Below are 27,044 nucleotides of genomic sequence, written 5' to 3'. Positions count from 1 at the left end.
TTCAATCCCACCTCTGCCATTTCTTTGTAATCTGCCCTTGGGCAAACTGCTTAACTCTCCTGTGCTTCAGTTTTTTTCATTTGTCGGATTCAGCCAAATGACTTGTATGTTTATTGTGAGGATTGAATGAAATAATGCATGTAGATGACTTACCACAGTGCTGAGAATGTAACATGTTAAGCGCCATAATGAAGACAAGATGCTGGTACCTAAGTGTCCATCAGTGGATGAATGAATAAAGAAGATGTGGTACATATACACAATGGAATATTACTCAGACATACAAAGAAAAATCCTCCCATTTGCAACAACATGGATGGATCTAGAGGGTATTATGCTCAGTGAAATAAGTCAGATGGAGAAAGATAAATACCATATGATTTCCCTTATTTGTGGAATATAAAAACAAAACAAAACAAAATGAACAAAACAACAGTAGATCATAGACACTGAGAGGTGACTGATGGTTACCATGGGGGAGGGTTATAGAGTGGGTGAGTGGCGTAAAGGGGCACAAAAATTCTCACTCATAATATAAGTTGGTCATGGGATACTAGTACAGCATGGAGCATAAAGTCAGTGATTCTATAATATCTTCCTATGATGACAGATAGTAACTGTACTAGTGGGGGAGAGGATTTAATATGGATAACTGTTGACCACTGTGTTGCATACTTGAAACCAATATAAGATTGTATATCAATGATACCTCAATTTAAAAAAAAAGGTTGTGGGGTTTTAAGAAACATTTCCTACTTTATCTTTTAGGGACAAGCATTTGGTGGTGGTGGAACTCTTCCAATTATTTATTTGTTTCTCTACTTGGCCAGATATAAGGGGAAATCTTTTTTAAATTCTTGAGTACGAGGAGGCTCAGTCATATCTGTAAAAGTGCCCACAGTATAGGCTGGGAAATCAGATTCAAGAAAGAGGGAATAAAGGGGAACTTGTGAGAGAGAAAGAGACTGGAAAATACAAGGTGCGCATGGAAGGAGGTGGGTGTACGCATGCCGCTAGTGTTCTTCGGGTGCCACTGGTAAAGATGGGGCAGAGTTTCCCTATCCTTGCTTTTAAGTTAAGGTGACGAAAACAAAAGCAGAACCCCAAAACCTTCCTTACGTTTCTACACCATCGCCAACTTTTGTTAATGAAGCAGTATCTTACCAACACCTCTTGAGAGATTTTGCAGCTTGATTTTAAGGACAGTTACATCAATCAATGATTAGAAAAATCAGCCATTAGAAGCAGGCATATTTTAGAAGACTCTCCAAGAAATTGTCACCACAGCCCCAAATGAATGTTTTTCTTTTGTAAGAGTTATATAAATTTTTAAAAATAATGTATTCACTGGCACTTACTAGAAACATTTGGATTCTGCATGATTATATGTGGTCATGCTTAGTAATCTGTGTAATTAGGTTGAGTAAGCTAACAGTTTTTCTCTTAGGTGAAAAGTGTAAATTATTAGACCACAGTGGTAACCTTGAGAGCTGTAGAAAGTGGCCCCTGTATTTTCCTCATTGAAACCCTATGCCTGGCTTCTTGAACCACTAATTTCAAAATTTATTCTTTACCTCTTAAAAAACAGTCAATCTTTATTTAGAATTATAGTATGCTGCCCTTCATGTTAGTCATCTAGGATTAGGAAAATAAAGTAGATTAAACATCATGAGATTTAAATAAAGGGATGATAGCAGTAGTTCCTTTTTCCTGAAATATTATTTTCAACCTACTTATGCCACTTTTGAAAGAGAAATACAGGGTTGAACCCAGATTTTATACACTTGAAATAGTTTCCCAAAAAAATGTAAAAAAATAAACTGGAATTCGGTCCAAGTCATATCTAATGCAAGTTTGCTCTATTTCAGGAACTATGCCAGGGACTCCAGTAGTTTCAAAGTTAATAAAACTGTCCTTGGGGCTTGAGAGGTTTGAGTCAAATTGGTGATGAGAGGCATGGATGATAAGCTGTTTTGTGGTAATTGTTGCCATTAGGAGTCAAAGAAAGCAGGAAAGATGTCCAGATTTTTTATTGGTTTCCTTTTACTCATCTTGGAAGATGGGAAGGAAAGGCAGTTAGTTGGTTGGAGACCCTGAAAATGTGTCATACCCCTCAGGATGTATTCAGTGACAAAAAACTGAACCTGAATCTGGGCAAGATTCTAGATCCAACTGCCAACTGGCAGGATACATAAACAACTAGGGACATAGTCTACATGATGTTCTGGGGACACACAACAAAATCTAGAATATGGAAAATTCTGTAAAACATACAACCCAGTTTCTTCATGTCAGTTACATGGTTGGTGGGAAAAAAGGATGGAGGATCCTTTAAGAGAGATTTAAGAGATGTGTCAGCTAAACGGATTGCATGAACCTTATTTGGGTCTCAGTCACACGGTCCAACTATAAAAATTTGAGACAAGTGTTAATACTGACTGGATACTTAATAGTAGGGAGATTTGGTATTCTTTATTTTCAATGTGGTAATAGTATTGTACTTATTTTTTGTTTTTAGTTTGTATCTTTTAGAGACTAAATATAGATAGAGGTAGGTATATGTTTTAAATGGGTAAGATTATAAAAATAGAAGATTGAGATACTGTCTCAAAGGAAATATTAAAACCACAAGCTGGATCACGAAGTTTGTGCACATCCTCATCTGAGCGGTTTGTAAGTTGGGGTGGCTATTTTGGCAGAATTCGGTAGCTTGTAAGCACAGAAAGCTATGCTCAGAGCTGTATTTTAGAGAGATCATTTGGGTCAACCAGAGTAGGGAGAGACTGGAGCTAGGGCAGCCCCTTAGCACAGGTCGGCACTGAGAACCTGAGCTAGGATGACTGCTAGAAATCCAAACTAGAGAACAAAATCCAGCCTGGGGCCCTGTCCTTCCCTGTGTCTGTCATCTCTCCTGTGCTCATCTCTTCTTGAATCCATAGGCTCAGAAATATGAGAGAGGGAAGTCAGATGTGATTCCACCATTTGACCTCGAGTGACTCAAGGGATGGTGGTGGTATTAACACTGGAAGGAGAGGTGTCCTCGGGGGGAAGTGATGGTTTGGGTTTGGCAGGTGGTGAACAGGAAGGATGAGCACAGGTTCTGGTCTGCCTGGAGCTATTTATGCCTGCTGTCCCCCCGTAGTTATTAAAAGTACTTCCTTTCACATTCACAGCTTTACACTGTCATCCTGGGAACCAGAGATGTAGTTGGAAGTGCAAGACAGAAACTAGGATTGTAAAGACACTTTCATTTATTCCTGAGACATTTATTGACCCAGAGCCTGGGGAAGAGTGATGTGATAGTGAGTGTTTAACAGGCGTGCTGGAGACTTCGGAGCAAGCAGCTGACTTTGTAGCTAGGAGCCTGGACATGGTGCAGGAGCCAGGATGGGCTTCCCCAACAGGAGGTTAAAGCTAAGTGACAGTATGCCAGGAAGGGAGCCATGAATGTCTTTAAAATGGTGCTAACATTAGCAAATAGGGGTAATTGTACAAGTGGGAATAGCATCTACCAGGAGGGAAGTGTGCACAAACACAGGTATGGGGGAGCACGGGCTGTGGTCAGACGGCAGGCAGTAGCCACGGTTGGAACCATCTGCAGAGGAGTGGACCACGGTAGCAGCGGGGTTAATAGAGATGGAAGAGAACAACTGAGAAGACAAAGGAGCCAACAAAGGATCCAGTTTTGTCAGGATGAACAGCAGAGGGTGAGAGTCAGCTGCCAAAGTTAAATTCAGAGGCTGCTGCCAAAGTTCGATTCATAGTTAAGCTGCACTGAGAACTATCTCACATGGCTGTACATGCACTCAAGTCGGAAAAATGGTCTTCCTCCGTGGTGAAGGCTGTTCTCATCGAGCAGACCTTTCAGAGGGGTAGCAGTGATGACAGCAGAAAGAGGACGCACCCACCCAGGCAACTGCACCAGCCAGATGGCTTCCACCGGTTGATGAGGTAACAGATGTTGTGGCCGCATCAGCCTTCAACCAGCATGCCTGTGCAACACAGACGTGGGAAGACATGCTTTGATCTGGCCCTTTACCAAGTGGTTTTGAGTATCCCAACCACGCTTTGAGCAAAGGTCGGAGTTTAAGTCAAATCTCTAGTCACTCTTCTGAAGAATATCCTGTACGTTTTCTGTGCACCAGGGCTGGTTCATTTAGTGGGTTCTTGTGTGGTGTGGATCTCTGTTAAGCCCCAGTCTGAAAAAAGCTAGCTCCTGGCCCTAACTGTGCACAGGGCTGCTCTAAAGATACACCATTTGTGTTGAGAGGACAACAGATTCGATTCATCTTTCTACCTCTTTATCATACTTCCTAAAAACATATTTCCACTTGATTTGTACATCTTAATAAAATGGATTTGGCTCACTAAGGCTCTCATTTATCTTCATCTGAATACTTTCCACCAATACTTGTCACAAGTCTTCCCGAGATTGTGAGTAGATGATACAAAAGTCCTTTCCACTGACAGAAGGGAGCACGCCGTCATAAACCAAGAGTGCCTTTCTCCACCCACCATGTGAAATACAGTAAGCCCCGATCAGCCTTATGCAGGAAGATGCACTTAGTTGTCTTTGATTAAAAATTGGCACTTTGTTTTCTGAAAAGATGATCTGCCCTATTTGATTAGTTTGAGTTTAGTCTTTGTGTTTGTTATGTTAAATTTTATCTGTAAAGATTTGTGGTCAGTGTCTTCCTCTTTCTGAATGCCTCCACCCTTACCAAGAGACAGTTAGAAGGAAGAATCGATAGGTTGACTTTAACAGGTGAACCCAGAGTCAAAATTTTTGTGAGGGAAAAGTAGGATACAGTCTGTGAGTATGAAAATGTGTGTAACATCTAAGACCTGCTGTGATCATACCTTGAGAATTTCTTCTTAGCTCTTTTTTGATAAAGTTGTTAATGCCTGAGGTACTTGTAAACCAAACAGAATGCACTAGAAGATGTGTCCACCTGATGATGTAATTATTCCAGGCAGTGTTTGGTAGCAGAATGTTTTAATAAATGAAAGATGAGCAGAGCAACTGAAGGGGAGAGAAGTTAGGGGCACCTTTGAGATGTAATGCTGGATCTAATTTATCTCGATAAAACCACTTAGGTTACATGAGTTAATAATTCAGCAAATAGTTGTGTGTGGGGGGTTGGTGCAGCAGCGATGACAAGGAGAGCGCCATGGGGTGTTCAGCCTGCTTTCTTTGAATAGTATTCCACAGCTGGGGAGTCATGCTAAAATGCTTTTTCTTGAAGAAAAGTCTGTTTCCATTTTCCTATTTCCAGTTAAATTCCAAGTGAAATTTTTCTGACTTACCAAGAAATTTCAAAATTGATGAAGAATAGCATTGTGCCCATCTTACTGAATTTCAAGCCTTATCTAAGTTCTACATGACTGAAATACATAATTTAGTGTATGTCAACATATATTCTGTAGTACCATTGCCATAAATTACTAATACATACTTAACTGTACTTATGTTCTTTCTCCAGGGTAAAATGACTAAAATTTGCTTCTAAATTTTTTTAAACTCAGTTGTGCTATGTTGTTTAACTATGCACGTCTAAACCTGAAAGGGATTGCTAATCTTTGTAGAGATTGTAGCATGATACTAACTCTTGCTTTTAAAATAAACATATTTTTGTCAGATGACTTGCAGGGTGCACAGTCAGAAATTGAGGCAAAACAAGAAATTCAGCATCTTCGCAAGGAATTGATTGAAGCCCAGGAGCTAGCTAGAGCAAGTAAACAAAAATGCTTTGAACTTCAAGGTGAGCTCAAGATTACTTCGATTCTTTAGGGGATGTGGAGGCAACTTGATACAACTGAATGGCCCCAGACTTGGAGTCCAGAGGCATGGTATCTTGTTCTATATCCACAACTTTATTAGCTGTGTGTTCTTGGGACAGTCACTTAACCTCCCTGAACTTATGTTTCAGATCAATAAAGTAGGGAGAGTTACAGTTGCTTTAGTTCCTTCACATTGTTGACTGAAGGTCCAGAAAGACCTGCCCCAACAAAAGATCTTAATAGTGAATTACATAGTAATAAGTACAACAAAAGGAAAAACCATAACGTGTATAAATTTCTAAGTTTTAGTTACATCTAATATTAGCTACTCGGCATTAAATAAGGAAATTTACAGTCCCCATGATTTCAGAGTATAAAGGTATAGAATCTTCCAACATCCCAACCACCTCCTTTTCTGGTATGTCACTTGTCTGTAGAGTCATAGGCCAGTGAGGTCTGTGCTGTTCCCTAGCATCCCCGTTTCCATATCATTCACAGGAACTGCCTAGTTGCAGTCACTCAGTCCCTTAGGAAGCTTGAGAATGAGGAGGAAGTGCGTGGCCCATGGTGTCCTCATGTCTCTAGGGCAGCCTGCCTCACCAGGAGGAAGATTCTCACCCATGGGAACTGGGAACTTCCTGTCGTTAGTACTTACTCTTACATGGGCAGTAAACATGAAGATTTTAAGTCTTCTTTTTTTTAATTTAACCCCAAAATGCTAATTAACAACTATCAAGATCACTTCTCATGTAGAGAAGAGCACACATTATCTCAGTGATACAAGATTTAGAAAATTCCATGACTGATCAAATAGGTTTATTACTTACTACTGTTTAATGCTCCTAAAATCTTTGAGCTGTCTAACTGCTAATACTGATAATACTTACTCCCTAACGTTGGTCTCCTCCAGGAAACTTTAGGAGAGAATTTCTTAGAAATTTCCAGCTGCTCAATTTTGAATGCTTTCATTCACTCACAAAATTAGATATACTGTGCTTTGGTTTTAGCTCTTTTGGAAGAAGAAAGAAAAGCCTATCGAAATCAAGTTGAGGAATCCACCAAACAAATACAGGTTCTTCAAGGTATGGAGTACCCAAGGCCATCTGGGACTGTTGTTCATTGATTTGTTTATTTGTAGTGATCAAAAGGAATGGAAAGTAACTGTGCAGAGGGTTCTGATTCCTGTGGCTTTAGTTTTGCCCTAGAATCTGAGACTAGAACTGGGTTCCTGGTGGGGTTTTTTTTTTTAAATACAAGGGAAGATATCCCAGTACTCCACTAGTAGACACTTGGATTGGGAAGAGCAGGGGTGAAGGTAGGAATTTTTGGTAAGGCTGTCCCCTTCTCTGCTGTGTAGTGAGTTACTGCAGAGGGGGCCTTCAGACAGGAACCCAGTTTGAGCTGCTCTGTGCATTAGCACTTTTAGCTTGTTGGTGGCATTATTTCTAATGTTTGTGACATACATTGCAATGAAAATTATATGTACAGCACATGGAACAGAATAATTCTGTTAGGCTACAGTCCCTGCTCTGCTTTCATTGGCAGAGGCTGGTCCTCACACCACCTTTTAGCTGTCTCTTTGTGGGGGCTGTCCCAGCATCATTACAGAAAGGACCAGGAAGGCCCCTGCTTGCCAGGGGTTTACATCAAACCAGAGCTCCTAGTACTGCGAAGCTATAATTATGAGATGCCTAAGAGAGGTCCTTCTGTCCCTGACCTTGTAAAATTCCTAAAGCACAACTCATTTGCCTTCATTGGCAAAGAGAGAACCAATGTTATTTCAAGATTTTGAGGGGTAGGGTGAGAAGAAATTAAATAGATAAGGAATATCAGTTCAGAAGAAACAGGGAGTCCTTGCTTAAGCCTGTGATATTTGCCCCAAAATATCCCAGAGAAATGCTACTCTTTTGGATTTTCTTTTCTTATTTTTGAGTAGGATATTTGAGTTATTTAAGTTTTATTTATTATGGTAAACTTAGAATTTCTGAGATAGGTTCTATGTCTTTTTAAATTGAAAGCTCTTTAAACTCTTATTAAAGTTCTTTAAACTTTTATTTAATGCCATTATCCATCAGTTTATATAAATCTGGTTTGAACCTATATTTCTGTCCTGCACTGTGCACGGACAGTGTTCCCTACAGGGTCTATGACATGCTGCCTTATGTCTTAAAGCTGTCTTACCCAGGCATCTTTAAGTGCCCCTTGTGCCAGCATGTGTATTTTAGGAATTTATCCACAATCTGTCGTCATGTTATCTCTGCTATTGTGTCTTTTCAGATTTTGAACCTGTTATTCTCTAAGTGTTTCCTATAAACTTAAAAGGCCCAATATTTTCTTAATGTTCATTTATGGGGCAACCTCTGCCTTGATCCTCTTAATTAAATCCTCTTAATTATCTTAATTATTCTTCTTTTCTGCCTAAGGAACTTTTTCTACCTATAATTTTCTTCTGTTATAGTAACCCAGACTAATTTTCTAGTTGTGAACCACATATGATTTTATACAGATTGTTTTCAGTTTGGATCATGAGGGCATAAGACCAGATCTTTTAAAAAGTATACCTCTTAGATTAGGCAGTATTCATTAATTTTATCAGATTCATTACTTCAGTACTTCCTGATTGCTTACTCTGCTAGTATTAGGAGTAAAGCCCATGTAAGATGCACAGTCTAGTGGGAAAGATCAACAATAAGCATAAATACATACTATGATGTCCAGTAAAGACAGAGTAAAGGGCTAGAGAATGACAGCTAATTTTAGTCATCAGAGAAGGGTTCTTTAAGGAACATCAAAGGTTGTACTAATGCTTACCATCTGAACAAGCAGCTCTATGTCTAGGAATGAACCCTACCAAAAAAATCAGGATTGCATTATAAGCAGTATTGTTTATAGTAATTAAAAACTGAACAGCCTAAAATGTCTAAGATAAAGGATTAGTCAAAAAAGTTACAGGGTAATTGTTTTTAATTATTCAAAGATGTTCATACCAGCAGAATAGAGAACACTACATATACATTATGATCCCTCCCTGTTTTTGTTTTCATATGTGTATAAATGTGTAGAAAAATCTAGAATAAGTACCGAATGTTAGAAGCAGTTTTCTCTGAGTGGGAGAAATAAAGATCACTTCTGTTTTTTTCTCTTTGTGTTTCTGCATTTTGACATTTTCTGCATTAAATATAGATTGCTTGTACAGTTTAATCAAAAGCAACAAACTGGTCTGACAGCCTGCACTGTGCCTACAATCCCATATGGGCTGGGTTTTTTTTTAATCCCTCATTGCTGCGGACCAAGAAAATGATGGCTAACTATCCTTTTGTAGCCCAACTGCAGAGATTACACATCAATATCGAGAATCTCCGCGAGGAGAAGGACAGTGAAATCACAAGCACGCGAGATGAACTGCTTAGTGCCCGAGATGAGATTTTACTCCTTCATCAAGCAGCAGAAAAGGCTGCCTCTGAGCGGGACACTGACATTGCTTCTTTACAAGAAGAGCTTAAGAAGGTGCGAGCAGAGCTTGAGCGGTGGCGGAAAGCAGCGTCCGAGTATGAGAAAGAAATCATGAGTCTGCAGAACAGTTTCCAGCTTAGATGTCAGCAGTGTGAGGACCAGCAGAGAGAGGAAGCCACAAGACTCCAAGGTGAGCAAATGTATTTTATTTACATAAAGCCCTTATCGGGCCTCTGGTACCACTGTAACTTGTACAAAATAACCACTCGAGCTATTGTCTCTTTGATAGCAATTGGTTCCATAAAGCAGTGTTTTTATGTCAGGGCTATAAACATTCTTCAAGTCTGCAAGTTCTACAACAAAGTTTTTGCAATTTTATATTTTACTTAAATACTATTAAAATTATTTGTCTTATAAAAATGAAGTGGGAAAATATATTGCTAAAAACTGTGGTGGGACTTCTCTGAGGTATAGAGACAAAGTAACAGGAATGGAAAAAAAAAGCTACGTCAAATCTACATGTTTCTAAGAGGGTAAAGGTAACGCTCTTCTCTGAAATACTGTCCTTGATCCTCTGAGTGAGTATGGAAATTATGTTCCTATATTAACAGATATGTTTTGGAACTATTTTAGGTGAACTAGAGAAGTTGAGAAAGGAATGGAATGTGTTGGAAACCGAATGCCATTCTCTAAGAAGGGAAAACGTTTTGCTATCATCAGAACTGCAGCGGCAAGAGAAAGAATTGCACAAGTATGCAAGAATTTCTTTTTTAGCTTCAAAATATTTCCTTATTTTGAATTTTCATCTAAATTTAATTAAATTTTGATACTTAAAGACTTGTTGGAGCAAAATGTGCAACCAGACTCTTTTTGGTTATTTGCCAGGTTAACATGCTAACTAAGTAAGTACTTCCTGCCACCATTACCAGCCTGTGTGTCCTTTCCTTGGTGCACATGGAACACACATTTATTAAATGCCCCCTCCCCACAAAAAAGCCTTAAACAAACAGCTAGTGTCTATAATTCAGGATTGAACTTGCTCTATAAACTTAGTGATGATAAAGTTCAAATACAAGTTTGTTTTTCTTTCATGCCCGTGATCCCTTCTGTTCATACAGGTGATCAGGAAATGGCTATCATAAAGAGTTCATACTACTGAAAGATAAATTCAGCTTCTGCATTTCAAACAGGGCTACATAAATAGAAATAGTTTATAGGATCAAGAATTCTCCAAAACCAGTCATATCTTTCTAATACCTAGTACCTTACAGGCAAACCAAGGAAGGCAATAGATTTATTCCAGCAGATTTGGTGGAGTCCTTTTCTTCCACCAATTGTTGCATAGTTTAAAATTGATTTCTTCCTTAAAATTTGATGCATTCTGTATTTTTATTTAACCAATGTTAATGTTCTACTTCAGAATATGAAAGTAGTACATGGTTATTATTGAAGCCACTCATAATTAGTTCTTCTCCTTCCCCCAGGACACCAAAAGTGGGAGTCATTACTCATTTGTTAGTCTTGAATTTATGCTCCTGAAGAGCATTATGGTTAACAAAATTCAGTGACCAAGGTCAGTTCCCATAGAAAAAAAGCTTAGGGAAAAATGATAAAGAAAATACTAGATATATCAGAAAAGAATAGGCCTCGTTATCTGCTTATAAAAACAAAAACAATTATTATTGGTTACACATTTAAAAAAATCAAGAACTAATTGTAGAAACAAGATGTGCTGATTTATTTTCTAAAACTCTTTCTTGCAATACTATTTGTTCTCAACATCAGTATCTATAAAGCGCTTTTTTCTCCTCCAGGTCATACCTTTCTATAGTCTTTTCATACATTTATGTATATTACTTTTTGAGTGTTTAGAGATAATTAGTAATAAAGAATAAGATGAATGTTTGTTTATAACATGTAGAAGTTGGTTAAAGCAATTCCCGAGTAAGAATAGGACAAAATAAAGGCCCAAGCTCTACTATAATATCAAGAATTCTCTGAAACCAGTTAAATATATACATATGTATGTGTACCTACTGATCATCTATGTGACGGCACATTTGGACAAATTGGTGTAAGTGTGTGTAAGATGCTGCAGACCGTCAAGGTCTTCATATTTGGAATGCATTTGGATCTTAATGAATCCATTTAGTTTGGTGTTCTATCGAGCAAGAATTTCTTCTGTTTATTACCAGTGTTGCTTATCTTAAATTATTCTTGTTTTGGAATTATTCATATTTTAAAGATTCAAACTTGAGCCCTCATTTTTTGAGATGTGATTAATTGGTATCTGACAGATTGTTAAATGCTATTTTTTTAATTGCCTCAAATTTGTTAAATGTTGAAAAGCAAGCCTACAAACTCCTTATGAATTAGAAGCATACAGTTTAAAATATTAGGCCCCAGAAGGGTGGAATATATTAAATCATGGACCAGGTTGTCTGTCTAAGCTCACAAAGTAGTTAAGACAAATTAATTCTGTTTCTTAAACCTCTCTGGTGTAGTAATGCTCTAAATTTACTTGGCAAGCCTCCCCAGCATTTAAGTAGTGTCTAGAAGCTAGTCTTCCTTTTTAGGGTCCTAAACACTGTTTAGTTTCCAGCTGTATTGGCCTAACAATATCACACTCACCCTCTAAGAATCTGCCTCGAATGTAATCAGAATGGGATTTATACTCTATAGTACCTCAGTTACAATATTGAATCTCAGTCCTGTCATCCATCCTAAGAGGCATAAAATTTTCATCTTGAAAACCTTATCCTCCGGAAGCTATTTCTATTGTAGATGGGGGCCAAGTTCTTTAACACACGTACACCATACAGATCTTCTCTTCTATTGTCTGTAATGTAGAATTTCTGTTCGTGCATATCAAGCTGTTTTCCTAACATGTAAATCAGATTTTTTTTATATCACGTTTAAAAGGTAATCATAGAATTTAAGCTGGAGAACAGCATCAGAAATTTTTGAGTTTAGTCTTCTAGTGTGACAGTGGAGGGCACTGAGACTCTCCTTGTGTTGTTTGTGTCTGTGTAACATGGCACCTGGCACAGATCTAAGAGCTCAGGAAATGCTTACCCAGAGAATGACATTGCACCAGTTAAGAGACTTGCTCAACATCCGACATCTCAGGCGTGGCGGACCTGAGGTCTGCTCTCTAGCTGCCTGGTCCCCGTCCTGTGCTTTGCCTCCAGCGTGGTGGATCTCCTCGTTTGAGTAGGTTTATCTTTGGCTTGGCAGCGGCTCCTAAGCTTTAGCTTTTGGTCCCCCATCCTATTTGTCAAGTATGTAAACATACAAGAAAGTGGTTGAAATATGTGCCATTCTTTTCCTGTAGAAGACCTATCCTGAATCTTTTTATGATACAGTTACTATAATGTAATATAACAAAATACACAATTAGTCACCTCCTACTTCTACTTTAAAGTGTCAACCTTTATGTTTGTTTAATTATCTGAAACTAGGACACAGCTTAATGCTTTTTTACCTATTGAAAATATCTTACTGCTTTCTTTACACTTTTCTTTTCTCCTCTGAAATCCACTCCACCCCTGCTAGGGAAATGCAGAAGAAATTGGACTTGCTGCTGTGTCTAGTGTCTACATGAATAAATCTGTCAATACTTACATTGCAGTTCTCAGAAGCAGAGTTTGGAGCTTACCAGCGATCTCAGCATCCTTCAGATGACTAGAAAAGAGCTTGAGAATCAGGTGGGATCCTTAAAAGAACAGCATCTGCGGGATTCAGCTGATTTAAAAACTCTTCTCAGTAAGGCTGAAACTCAAGCAAAGGATGTACAGAAAGAGGTAAAGCGAAAAGACATTATGAGCCCAATTATGGTTGGACTTAAAGCCAAAAGTAAATCCGATATTCATGCTAGTTAGAAATAAAGGGAATCAGGAGTCACATTACCTGTCACAAAGTTGATACTTACAGCATCTCTGCTTGTTGATTTCTAGCTGTGTATCATGGTCCATATAGAGAGAATTCATCAGTAGGGTCTGGTCTCAATATAAATATACAAAATTACAAGCTTTTCTCTGCCCGTTAGTTGACCTATATGAGAAGCCCTTTGTACCACATCACTCAATTTACTGTTTATCTTTCAAAGACAGTATCATATTTAACTTAGAATACTTTTAGAAAGCAAACCAGGGCCATGCCATAATCCTGTCCAAACTCCTCAGGTGAGACTTGCATGAACAATTATGGAAAATTGACCTCAGAGCCAGCCAGCCAAGCATTGTCTTCTGTGACCTTTTACTCCCCATCCCCCACCCCCAACCCCTTCCTTCCCCTTCTTCGCAAACACGCATGTCCACTTTTCATGTCATTTTGCTTAAAACCTTGACCTGGGTTGCTTTTAAAAAATCATGTTAGAAGTGGTGCGGGCTGACTCTGGAGCAGAGCCACCACCCAGCCTCTTCCTGCGCAGAGCCCTGAAGGTGGCAGTGGGGCCGGGAGGCTGCTGTCCGTCCTCCGCCCGCTGCTCCCGCGCTGCCCCGGGCGGCTCAGGGAGAGGAGCTGAGGCATCTCCGCCTGCGGATCAGAGCCCGCCCCGGCGGTACACTCTTAAGTGAAGGGTTCGTTATAAATAGAAAGAAGTTGAAGACAACTCTTTGTCTTTAATAATGAATTTTCCCAAAATTGTTTTTAGAAGATCTGTTTCATCACTGCAGTTTTCATTGCACTTTCCTTTCCTTGTAGTATCCTGAACTTGGAAATGATTATTGTTCTTCTGTCTTCATGTTTGTTCCTACAGAAAAAAGAGCTGTAACTTTTTTATTTACATGTGGTCATATTGATTTTGTACTATGTTTGTTTTTATCTTCTTGCTAAGGATATGTGTTTTGGGAGAAATCTCATTTATTTAGTTGGAACACAAATTCTGTGCCAAAGTAAATATATCCTAGTATTTAATATTGTAAGCACTTTGTGTCCTTCCAATCCATATGCCGTAATTCTTTCAAAATCTGGGAAGAATGCTGTGGTTGGAAGATGATCCTGTTGTACGTTACTATGGATGCATTAGCTGTTTTGTTGCATTGTTTGTTCGCCTGTTCTTGGTCACTGAGCAATCAGCGCAAAATGCTTTAACTGTTTCCACAAATGGCAGTGGCATGTTGTCACAGCATCTAAATTGTTGATAGCCTTGGATTGCATTAAATGCTAAGCACATTTAAAAATATGTCTGATCTTGTCAATATCTTTCTTTTCTATTTTGTTCTGTGTTTTCCATTGTGAAATGATGTGCAGTCATCACACTCCTTTGTAATGTAAAATTGCTTCTCTTTCTGTTTGTCCTGATGTCAACTACTGGATACTGGTCTGTAACTAAAATGTTCCTTAATGAGGTTCTTCTGTGTGTGTAAATCCACTGCAAATGAATTGCTGCCTTTTATTAATGCACGTACCTCCCCTTCCAGCACTTCCCCTTTGTTCTCCTTCCTCTCATAGAGTCATGCTAAATGTGCACAGTGTCATGTATCTTCAGCACTGTAACAGGCTAACATGTTACAAGCTAAGCAGACTCAGATATGATTATATTTATGGAGAAGCACCAGAGGTGTTGGTAACATTGCATGCTATTTTCCTCTTACTCAGAGCTGAGCTCATTTCTCACCTCCAAGTTAGAAAGCAAGATGGAGCAAAAGTGATATTCAAGCAAGGTGTGAAACTAATGCTGCAGAAGGTGACCTTTGTTCCAGCAGTTAAATTTCATATATATGGCAGCTCTGTTTGAAGCTTTAACAGAGAGAAAGTACATGAGAAAGTAAATTTTAATCCTCCACATGAAGAGAAAAATAATGATAGATCATCTTTGTGTTTGACTTAAAGCATCTGTATATTTTAACTTAGTAGGAATATCTGTAATTTGAGAATTCACAAAACACAGGGCACAAAAGTCCACTGTGCAGAGGCTGAGCGGGAAAGTAGTTTGCCGTCCCCGTCTTGCCCTGGGGCCAGAGGCCCCCACCTGGCTCCCGTGCTGAAAGCAAACAGCCGGGTCTGCCTGAGTGGGCTGTCGTCCTGCCATTCTGCTTCCCGCCTCCTGGAACAGAGAGGTGATGAAGTGCTTTGGTGTAAAGGGCGGGTTTGATGTGAGAATGGTGGAAAAGGGCAGTAAGGGAAAATTTAGGTCAGCAAAGCACTTTTCACATACTCTCTGCTCATCACTGTGAAGAGTCAGATTGTTGAGAATTGCTTGTGCTCTAAGAGACCACGGCAGAGTCCAGGCTAGGTTCCCTGAATCTGCTGTGGCAGCCTGCTGTCGTAACCTTCCGCCTTATGGAAGGAAGTCCACAGACCCCACAGAAAGGGCTGCATTGAAGCCCGTGACCCTTACTCTTTAGCTCTTCTCTGGCAAACCACCCGGACTTTTCCGGGAATGTTAGGTGACAGGGAGTGCCTTTCATATTTTACCTCCCTCTCTGTACCCGTATCTTCCAACTTTCTGGTGACCTCTGTGCAGACCCTAACTTCTCTGCCCTCACCTCGTCTGACTAATGTTCTTAGACATTTGTGTTCTTCTTGATATTTATCTTTGGAGTGTGTATAATAATCTCCTAATTAATCACTCCAAGGCATTTGCATTATTCAGAAGCACCAAATACAAGAGTCCTTTATTTGAGGAATTTCTAGGATATAGGCAGAAAGGAACTGGAGACTTCCTGGCCTCATGGGCTGTATTTAGGAAAGAGGAGAAACCTTTCTGGTATGCCAAGACCCCATGGTAGATATTTATATTCTGTTCAGCCCTTGTCTTTCTCTCTTCCATCCAAAACCTTCAGAGATGGCAGAGAGAGGCCATGGCGGCCGAGATGAGGCGCAGGGCCAGCAGGACAGCCTTTGCTGTTTGCCTGGGAGCCCAGCCTGCATATGGGATGCAGTATCTAGACATGGAACCAGTCTGGACCTGCTTCCAGGGGCATTTAAAGTAGGGGAAACCATACTACATGTCTCATTGACATCACCTGTGTCCAAGGGAAACACTTCATCAAAGTCAAATCATACACAGTGAAGTGTGTCCAGAGCAGGAAGTGGCATATTTCACTGTAGAAAAATGTCTTCAGAAACAAGTTTTTCAGAATTATTTTCAACTTATGCTTGTAAGTCTTAAGTAGGGATACAGTAGTGTCCCAGTCATCGTGGTTAGTACCTTAGATACATTTCTTTGCTCCGTTTGCCTAGAAAGTCCCTTATGCAGAACACTGAATGCCCAGTGATACTGGGTAAAGGAGACCTGCTGGCAGTTGCTTTTACTTGGAGACTAAAACAGTTTGGCTGACAAAGCTTACCAGGATATAAAGTCAGACTTCCTCACATCCCAGTGTACTTAGTGTTTGGAGGTTTTCTTCAACTTGCTTTTCTTTTGCTCAGTTTGAAATTTTACTTTTCTCCTCTAACTCACTTAGTGGAAAAAGTGACCCCTTACATTAGGAACAGATGGAACAAGGGTGACTTAGTACTTTTCTTCTTAACTCCAGAAAATTCTTACATAAAATAATTCTGTTAACATTAAAGACCTCATATTATTAGTGCAAATTATTCTTTCCCCCTTAAAATGAACAGGCTTGACTTTGGTGTTGCAGGGGACTAAGTAGGGTCTGGTATGTAAGCCTGACTAGAACCATAACTTCATGCCCATTTTAAGTTGAGTCTGCACACTCTTTTTTCTTTGCCTTTAGTATGAAAAGACACAGACTGTACTCTCAGAACTGAAGTTGAAGTTTGAAATGACTGAGCAGGAAAAACAATCAATCACAGATGAGCTCAAACAATGTAAAGACAACCTGAAGCTGCTCCGAGAGAAAGGAAATAATGTAAGTCTTTGCAAACTTGGCTTAGCTTTGACTGAGAGGCAGGGGAAAGCCCTGATTATTTTCAGAGGTCTTTATCACTGCTTTAAGAAACTAAGGCCTGTAATACATGTGAAGTGGGCCTTCCATTATGAATTTCTAGGATGAAATCATTGTGAAGTCAAATTTTTGTAGTAAGAATTTTCCCCTTTAACTTGTAACCCTGGAAGAGTCAGAGGACTGCCTGGAAGAAGAGCGTTGTTTTGCAAGAGAACAATTTACCTAACAACTGTCAGCTTTTCCCAGATGAACCTGAACTTCGGTCACTAAGCCATCCTCTGGTTCTTGTTTTTCCCCTGCTGGAAAGTGAAACACTACCCCACCAGGGACCCACCTAAAAACACTAGTTCCCTGCTCACTGCTTAGCCCTTGGCTGTATCAAAAAATGGAGACTTAATTATGGTTTTCATTTTATACTAATAGTGTTCTCACTAAGGCTTAGTCCTAGAAAGCTTAGTGTCCTTTGGCCTCCTCTAAATATTAGGAATTGTTTGGTGAGTTTCTGTAGGGCTGTGTGTGTGTGTGTGTGTGTATGAAATTGGAATGTTTTGATATACATAGAGTTTAATACTATTAATTTGTTTTTCACTTGCTAGAAAGGGGTATGGTCTTTAAAAAGATGTTATACTAAATCACTGTCGTGTGGCACGTCTTGGTGATCATTGCACGTCTTGGTGATCATCAGATCAACACTGATGATGTTCAGTGTGGTTGGTTGTGCTCTGACTTACTTCAAAGCCCTGCCATGGCTTGGACCCTGCAGTGTGCGTGAGCCACACGCTTCTCTGGAGGAAGGCACTCCGCTTAACTGGCAGCACAAGCACGACAGAGTGACGGCGCATGGCCGGCCGGTTGCACAGCTGCACACAGAGTGTTCATGAGTTGTGTCCAACTGTTCTTTGCTAAAGAAAGTCTTCGTTTTTTACAAAATAAAGGCTTGTGGCTTAGATGAAAGCCTTTTAGAAGTTGACGAATTGGGTGTGGAGGCTTTATGCTACACAAAAATGGATTGCATTCATTTTGAAGATTACGGAACTCTTTCTGAAATCCGTAATGGTTTGGTTACTTCTCTCTTTTCTTTTAATCCATATCCCTCTGAGTATAGAATTTTAGCCCACCTTCTACTAAATCAGTCTATGAAGGCATCTAGCCTAATCAGAATGGATCCCCCAGTACAATTTAGAAGCTTTTCAAAAGCAACCTTGCTATTATTATCTGTAGTTTTACTATTACTTTACCTTAAGGGTGAATTTCCTTTTATTACAAGATTGACCTTACGGTACTAAAATATTACTCTGTAATAACACTCATTGTAGTAATTCCCTTCCAATTTTAAAAATTAATTGTATTCCAGTAACATAACTCAAAGACCTGAGACTCAGCTGCCTATGTTTTTATATCCCAAATGTTTACCATACAGATCTCTTGCTTGGTTTAGGAAGCAGGCATCAGAGGGCATTTATTTTTAAGCTTGGAAGCAATACCATCCCAGGCAAAAGAGTTTCAGTATTTTAAAAAAAAAAGGTTTTGATGGAAGGATGAAATAAACTTCAGCCATTTCTGAGGTACTATATTGTCAAGTATTGGCTTCTGAATACTGTCAGGCAGAGCATCAGCTGGTGAGATGTTGTCATTGCTCGGTCTGTGAATGTGCTACATTTCACTAGGGTGTTAGGGACACCTACAGTGCCCATTGCTTCCAGCTGTTTGTTTTAAATGGGTGGCTTGCCAACTCAGGCACCACACCCACCATTCTGGATTGTATTCAATGTTAGATGTCTTTTAAAATGTTTGAATCGCTGCTATTCTGTTACCTTAGTCTTCCCTCCCTCCCACCCCCTGGGGTCTAAATCATCTTATCTGGTTTTTTTTAATAGCATAAAATGATTTTAATATCCCTTCCCTTCTTTAGCCTTCCATATTACAACCCGTCCCAGCCGTATTCATCGGCCTATTCCTGGCTTTCCTGTTTTGGTGTTTCGGTCCATTGTGGTAGAGAAAGGTACAAGCCCTGTTGAGTCCTTGTCTGTTTGTCCCCGTCACCTGTTCGTGCCATATTTGTAACATAGTGCATGGCAAAACCACACAGGTATTCTGTTACCTGAAGCAAACCCTTCATTTAGTATGCCGTGTATTGTGTCATACGAATGAACTGAACAATCAACTAATCACGTAACATTTTGTCTTGTTTCTTTTGTAGTAATGCTAACCATGAATTAATTCCAACCTAACCAGTCGTTAATATGCTGCCTTCCACAGTCTTTGTCTCTAGCAAACTGGAGTAAACTATGAATTGCTGCAGTATTTGTACCCCCATCTCAATTATATATTTAAGCAGATTTGAATGAGAAATGAAGAGTTTGCCTCTTTGAAGTTTTCAGCCAGCTTCCTTCCCCCTCTTCCCTTCCCTCTTCTTTTCCATAGTGTAGAGTTTCTTTGTTCCAACCCTTTGCCTGTATTTACACTGTGGCTATGAATTCGAGAAAAGATGAGATTATCATAATTGACCATTGGCTCACAATCTCAAACCCACTGTGCATTGACTTCTGAGTATAAACCTATCCCACATCTTTCTGAGCCCTGATCTGCAACATCAGAGTATTCATTTAAAAACCAGCTTTCTCAGTCAGACTGCCAGAACACTAGTGATAATAAAACCTACCAAGCAGTGCAAGTTGATATTATAAAGCCCTCTGAAGGGTAACAGGGACCAGCCCTTCCATGCTTGCCCTCCAGCAGACATGCATGTCAGTAGAGAATAGAGATGATCACATGACGTATGACACCACTCATGGTCTCTGCCCAAAGTATCAGACGCCAGGGTCCCATAGCATTTCCCCATCTTGAACTTTTTCTGATTTTGTCTCCTGTGGCTTCAACTTAAAGGATCAAAGCTTAGAGCATTTTCTTTCCATCACCTTACCCACCAGCTCCTTGTGTAAAACCACCTCAACATGTGAGTCTGGTTTTTATCAAGAAATAAACATTTTAGGCAGAAACATACTCCAGGCATGTGTGCTCATCAGTTGGTTGTAATATATGGATACCAGAGTAAATAAAGCAGGCTGAGCCCAGAGGGTTTCCTCGAAGTCACTATTAGGTTTCAACTGTAACGCAATTGAAAACCGCCCAAGGCTTTCCTGAGATGTATCAGGCTTCCATTAGCAAAGGTCCCCGCTGTTACAGCTCTCCTCCACCTGTGCTCCCTCACCGTTTTTCTTTTCTTTTTAAAATTTCTTCTGATGCAAAGATAAGAGTTTTCTTATATTGTTAAGTATTCAGGACTCTCTGGAACCCAGGGGTTAATAAGTATGGAAAGAGAGGGGAGAATGTGATATTGACTCTTGGTTTCTTTCCACACAGAAACCCTGGCCCTGGATGCCCATGTTGGCGGCCCTGGTTGCGGTGACAGCCATCGTGCTGTACGTGCCAGGTCTGGCCAAAGCTTCTCCATGAGAGCGTTTCTTGAGTCCGTACACCGTCCTCCCTCTAGAAGCTGGCATCACACTCATGCTGGGGACAAACAGAACAATTTTCTTCCTTTTTTACCTCTTAAAACAGCAGAAGTGCAAGAATACAGCTGTAGGGTCATTGCTTTAAATTATATAAAATGTATCTGTCTATAAAGAGGATATAAAATTGTGACTTTAATTCTACTGTGAGCAATAATTTGCTTGCAATTTTTCATGTAATTTTTAAATTAGGATGTTGAGATTCCGAATATTACGGTGGCCTAAAGTAGGCTTCTTGGTACACCAAATTATTTATAACATTAAACTTATGGGTATTTTACTCTGAATTCTAATGACCAGATAATTCATTTTTCTGATTCGGTAACTACCCAAACCAAACGACCAAACGTACATGGGAAGAGAGGCCCTGTGTGCTCAGTGCCTATCAGTTTGAAATATATACACATAAATATATATATATTTTTTACATATTTACGCCATTTTTACTTGTTATAAAACCACTGAGCTATTGGGAACAAGACTTAGGGACAACTACTTGCGTGGATTTTTTTTTTTTAAGGAGAAGTACACTTGGAAAACATTCTGTTCTAGTGACAGTGTGGGGAATGCGTGCACGCTTGTTCAGCCTTAATGTGACCTGACGATGTGGAGGACATCAGCTTTGAGAAACTTTCCATGAGAGTGTGTATTTTCTTGAGCAACCTGAAGTATTTCTGGGAGCAAAAACAGAGTAATTATAAAATTTCAGTACAGTGAACCAAACTGTTGAGTTAATTGGAATGTAACTTATTAAACCTCATGTATTTAAAGAGATTTTCTTTAAACGCCAAGTTACTTTCTCATTATGCAGCATTTTAGGAAGCATGATTTTTTTTTTCTATCATCTCTTCCTCCAAGCATGTTTAATTGAAGAAAGAATTAATATCTCTTAAGATAAACATCTATTGACTTAATTTGGTTTTGATATTTCAAAGCGAATCCATGTTCGAATTGAGCTGTTGTTACCTACCAACGGATTTCCCGGTTGGGTATGCAAATGGTTATTTTTTTTCTTTATTGTTGTTAATTGGGGCATTCTGTTAATGAGAAGCACTATTCCCAAGGTTAATAGTGTTCCGTGCACAGCGAAGCACCTAAACACTGCTTGATGTTATAAATTTAAAGCACAGAAGTGAAAGTTTAGCTACGGTTTTATGCAGCACCACAGTTATGTCAATAAAGTTTATTTAGGTCACGGAATATCCTGAAGTATCACATAGTTAAATTTTTCAGGCAGCAAAGCCTGGGAGGGAATGTCAGTGAGCTGGCTTGAATGTTCTGCGGCAATCGCAGGCCTAGCCAAATATTGACATAGAAGTAGAGGGTATCATTTACCTTGTGATGTTTGGCCATCCTTGTTTATACTTAAAAGGTTATATTTTAAACTATTTGGGACTTGCTGCTGGGAGGATCACTAGATTTATGGAGGAGTTAGTCACAAACGACCTGTAGAAAATACTGTCATATAGTTCATGTCATTTTCTGTTGCAGGAAGCAACTCCACCACAGAATGCTAATATGCCAGTGGTACCCAGTACCTCTTGTATATAGGTTATTGCAAATATTGTTCTGAAATGCTTAACTTCAGAATTACATTTTTTAAAGTAAATAATTGTTTTAAATCTATTTTGTAAAGATATAAAGTACAATAGAATTTCTGGAGTACAGATTAAACTATTTGCACTAACACACGTGATGTGCATGATTTAATAAAATAACTACTCTCCCTATGCAAATTTGAGTTGAATATATCATTGAATTCTTAGTGCTCGACTCTACTGCTAGATCGTTACTAGTCTTTTCTTGAAATGACTCTTTGTGCAACATATGTTTGGTGTTCTTCAGGGTTTAAAAGAAAACACTGCACTGTTTCCTCCAGGTTTTATTAGCCTTTTATTTAACTTAACTGCTCTCATTTTTTCCCCTTTTACTATGGTTATTGTTAAAACGTGACTCACCTGCCAGACAAGTTTCTTTCAATGTAAAGTCTAGTATCAATATTTTCTTTATTCAAATTGAATGGGGTTTTGTAGCTACTGCCAGTTTTTCTTCAGAATATAAATGAGCCTATTCATCAGCAGTACCTGCAGTTCTGTTCAGTTCACTTGCAGGTTACATAAAGAGTAGGCTTATTCCTGAGGAGTGATGGAGTCATTAGGAAATTGTAATCATAGCGGTTCAGAACTGAACAACCCTGTAAGGATACACTGAAGAATTACTCAAAGGTGCTCCACGGCTGCCTCAGCAAGGGAACGTGGCGTTTGAAGCTAAACAGATCTGCGGTGGCAGCCTGGCCCTGCCTTTTATCAGCTGTGCTGCCTTGGGCCATTTTTCTTCTCAGTGTCTCAATTTCCTCATTTATGAAATGGAGAAAATAGTATCTATATTTTTAGTGGTCATATGAAAATTAAAAAGATTATGTACACTCGAGTGGTAACTGTTTATGAGAATGTCATGCTGGAAAAAATACTGCAAATATTTACATTTTAGGTGAACCAGTATAGCTTTTTAAAATGCACTGATTGACTCAACTTTGAGCCCTAATATGTGTGTTACTATTAATGAGAACAGAATTCCAGGGTAATGAATCCTGAGGAAGTATCATCACCTGGCTCTGCTTGTCCCCTTCATAGTTGTGTCTTTGGGAAGTCATATGCTTAGTTTGACAGTGAGCCAATAGCCTACAACAGTTTGGGATTCCTGTTGAAACTGCCTGCAGAGCCACAGTGAGTCACATGTGAAAACCAGTGACATTGCTGAAGAGTCAGAGGCTTTCAACCAAAAATAGTACTGCCTATCTTGAGCTCTCTCTTCATCACCAGACTTGACCCACAATGGCTTGGCTGCTTTAGTGACCATATCTACTGTCAGAAGGATGCAGATAATGCTACCTAAGAGCAAAAACTCCCTACAAATCAACAGTGTTAAAAATGTGCAGCCCAGTTCCAAAAAATTCCCTTCTGGAAATTTTTTCTGAGACCCCAATTGCATGCACAAAAGTTTAACTACCAGGGCATTTAGTGCAACATTTTTTAAATTTTTTAATTTTTGGCATAGTGATAGGTAAGCAACATAAATATCCAGCAGTGAGTTATTGGCTAAATAAATGAATATTGCCACCCTCCAGATTACTGTGCTTGCAAAGTATATGGGAAGCTATTCATACCATTTTAAGTAAAAGAAAGAGTGTAGCATAATCCTGGTTTTAATATGTCTATGGCAGGCAGACTCAAAGATTTATACCCAGGCTACAGTAGTGCTGTTTGTGTGATCAATTTGAATTGTGGTCAATTCTCTTCTCCTTTTATGATTTCTGATTTATTTTTAGTAGTAAAATATGTTGCTTTTGTATGTTCTTAAAAAGCTATTTAGTTTTGCCTTAAATCAGAAACAAGGAATTATGCAGAATTCCAAATTGGGTGAGTCACAGTACCTACTTATTTAAATGTTCATCTGTACTTAGGAATTCTGATGGGTTCATTTAAAAATCAGTCTTAAATTTTAAACATGCTTTGTACTTATGTACGTAGAATTAGACTTGCTGCAAGAGGTCTTAGCAATCCATTCTCACCTTTTTGCCTATTAGGGAGAAAATCCAGAGTTTTTTTTACTCAGAGTCAGAATAATGGTTCTAAGTTTGAGAACTAAAAAGATTATTTCTTTTTTGCTATTCCACATTTTGTCTCCAGGCTTCGATGGTTTTATATCCATTCATTTAGCAAATACTTATTGTGTCTGATACGGGGCACTGTGCCAGCTTCTGGCAATGCTCAGCCCCTGTTGTCATAGAGCTTTGGGTGTAGAGGGGAAATGCGGGCAAGAAAGCTGGCAAGTTCAGTGCCACGTACTAGAGGAAGACCTAGGAGCCCATGGAACCATAGATGAAGGTGCATTTCCTCTCACCTTCCCTTCAACCACCCAACCACCCAAGCAAAGACTGTGTGGCCAAAGGTGAGTTTCCCTTCTGGGGAGCCTGGGGAACATACCTGGTTTCTTTCAAAGGACCTGGCTTTGCAAACCATTAAGATCTGAGATTACTTTTCTTAGAATAAGTCATGTGATCAGAAAGCAATTTTAAGAATTTTTATGTACTGACTTGGAATTTTGCCCTGTTAAATGGTTTGAAGTGTACCTTGTATGTAACAGGTAATAACTGGGGAAGGATTTTTTTCTGGGAAGTGTCTTGGCCAGACTGGCTCTTTGAAAGCAATTTCCCATGGATGGGCTGGGGCAGGAATGGATGGAGCCAATTCCACCGCTTGCTTATGGTCGCAGGTGTTCACCATAGTTTATGGTATGTGTTTACAGTGCTGCTCATTCAAGAATAAGCAGCTGTATATATTTCTTCCTAAAGATTAAGCTTGTTGCAGTACAGATCTGATATGATCAAGCCTGTCATGGAGGGATACTGAGATAAAGCCTATGAAAAAGACAAGAACATCGAGAATAAATTAAAAGGGGACGTGGGGGTGGGGAGGTGGGGACGGGAGTAAAGGAACTTTTTCTGGTTATGCTCCTGGTGTGCACAGACACTGTTCACATCATCTTTTCATTTGACTTCTTAAATTGGCCAGAGTACATCCAGGTATCCAGACTTCATTTAGCAGAGAATTAGATGCTTCTACTCTGAAATTACATCCTAGAGGGATGTAATTTTTTTAACTTGCATTTTAATGTATTTATTTGTCCTATCATCTTGTTCCGCATAGAGTTTGAAGCAGGCACACCTGCTCAGACAGTATCCCTTTCCCTCTTAAAAGAGGGGGATCCGTTCCTGCTGGGAGGAGAACTGTTTCTCAGTGCAGGCTCTTCAAGCAGGCAGAGCACCAAAGGCATTAAAGCCTCGACAGTTTCCACCTCTGAAGCCCAGGCTTCCGCTGTATATGACCTCACTGTTCATAAACTCTTTGCATAGTTACGCCTCTCTGGTTTGCATTGAACACTTGCTCTGAGATAATTAGCCTATGCTTATTGAACCCTCCACCCCATCACCCTTCCTCCTGTATTCCAGAACTAACTGTCAAAGAGTCGATGTGTTTTGGATATTTTTAACCAAATTTTTATTTTTCTAAAAGTCAATATATAGAGCTGATCATATTTTCTTCTACAAACTAATTTTGGTTAAAGTTGGGTATTCTGATTTAGCACCTCACATAGTTAATAAAATCATATTTTAAAAAATCCATGAGACAAATCATGCAACTTTGGCAAAAAGAAAAAAAAATGTTATAAATATTTTAGCCAAAACTAGGTGGTGTATTACACATGTGCTGTGTCCACATGAAGCCTTTTTTATCAGTGAAGATGGTAAGTACTGGGATAACACCTGGAGTAAATAGAAACTTCTCCCTGCTCAAGTGGTCAGTCTTTGAAAACTTAAAATGTATTTTTCTGGTCTCACCATATAGCAAGGCCCTCAAAACCTACTGTGTAGTTATCCATTGCTTGCAAAACAAATTACCCCTACATTTATCAGCTTAAAATAGCAAACATTATCATACGATTTCCTTAGGAGGACCCAGGAGCAGCTTAGCGGGGGGGCTCTGGGTCAGGGTCTCATGAAGTTGCTCTCTAGCTATTGCCTGGGGCTGGAGCTTCATTTCTAAGCTCCCGCAGGTGGCTGTTAGTCTGCAGCTTCAGTTCCTCCCCTGGGCCTCTCCCCAGGGCTGCTCAGGCCCGGCCGCTGGCTGCCCCTAGAAGCAAGCGAATCACGAAAGAGAAGAGCACAAAGGGTTGAAGACTTCTGAGTCTTCATGAACTGACATGCCATCACTGCCATATGCTGTTGTCATACAAGCTAACCCAGCTCAGGTACAGTTTGGGGAGGGTGGGCACCCAAGGGCATAGATACTGAGAGCAGCAGGGATTCCTGGGAGCCAGTTTGCAGACTGGTTCCTCACCCAACTTCCACTAAGAAACTTGAATTATCGGCAGATTGGAGTTTATGAAATCAAAATGAACAAACTGAAGAGACTTCTGTAAGAATTACATCCTTCCCTTGTATTATCGATATTGCTTCCAAACTCAGGAGACTCAGGAATTCCAAAAGAGAGCACATAGGAAATGCATTTCTGTGGCTGTGGATTATCGAGCTTGGGCTTGGGCTTCCTCAAGGTCCTACCTACAACTTAAATTTAGAGGTTTTTATCAAGATTTCTTAAAGCAGATAGTTCTCTTAAACCTATGTCCTTTTTCTTCAACAACTGTGTGAAAGGCTAAGGGGTCAATTTTCACTGGACAGTCTGGGCTTAGGTGTACCTCCCCCCAATGCTTTCCCCTCCTTCCCTAGGCTGCAGTTGCTGGGTCCTTGTCTGGCTTCCCTGCTAGACTATAAGCTCCCTGAGGGCTACTACTGGGGCTTTACTTGCTTTGGTATAACCAGAGCCTAGGCACTAACCAGTGCCTAACAGGTGAGATAATAAATACTTGCTGGTTAGAGGAA

The 27,044-nt window shown here is 39.6% G+C and overlaps 1 protein-coding gene across 38 annotated transcripts in view; it reads left to right on the top strand.

Annotated features, from left to right (window-relative positions):
* Window positions 1–23,811, top strand: part of SLMAP (sarcolemma associated protein) — a 120,845-nt gene extending 97,034 nt beyond the window's left edge. For 18 of the 38 annotated variants that reach the window (XM_036878542.2, XM_036878534.2, XM_036878538.2 and 15 more), the window contains 7 exons: window positions 5,640–5,762; window positions 6,789–6,863; window positions 9,104–9,424; window positions 9,868–9,985; window positions 12,866–13,037; window positions 16,920–17,054; window positions 20,454–23,811. In XM_036878542.2, coding sequence (XP_036734437.2) covers window positions 5,640–5,762; window positions 6,789–6,863; window positions 9,104–9,424; window positions 9,868–9,985; window positions 12,866–13,037; window positions 16,920–17,054; window positions 20,454–20,546 — 1,037 coding nt within the window. In that variant the 3' untranslated portion in view covers window positions 20,547–23,811. Of the gene's footprint in view, window positions 1–5,639; window positions 5,763–6,788; window positions 6,864–9,103; window positions 9,425–9,867; window positions 9,986–12,865; window positions 13,038–16,919; window positions 17,055–19,002; window positions 19,093–20,453 lie in introns of all 38 variants that reach the window. The other 20 variants (XM_036878543.2, XM_036878537.2, XM_036878529.2 and 17 more) reach the window with 3 other exon arrangements.
* The last annotated feature ends 3,233 nt before the right edge of the window (window positions 23,812–27,044 follow it).

This window comes from Manis pentadactyla, chromosome 1, assembly GCF_030020395.1.
Source record: "Manis pentadactyla isolate mManPen7 chromosome 1, mManPen7.hap1, whole genome shotgun sequence".
Taxonomy (NCBI): domain Eukaryota; kingdom Metazoa; phylum Chordata; class Mammalia; order Pholidota; family Manidae; genus Manis; species Manis pentadactyla.
This window is presented reverse-complemented; position numbering and strand designations above follow the sequence as displayed.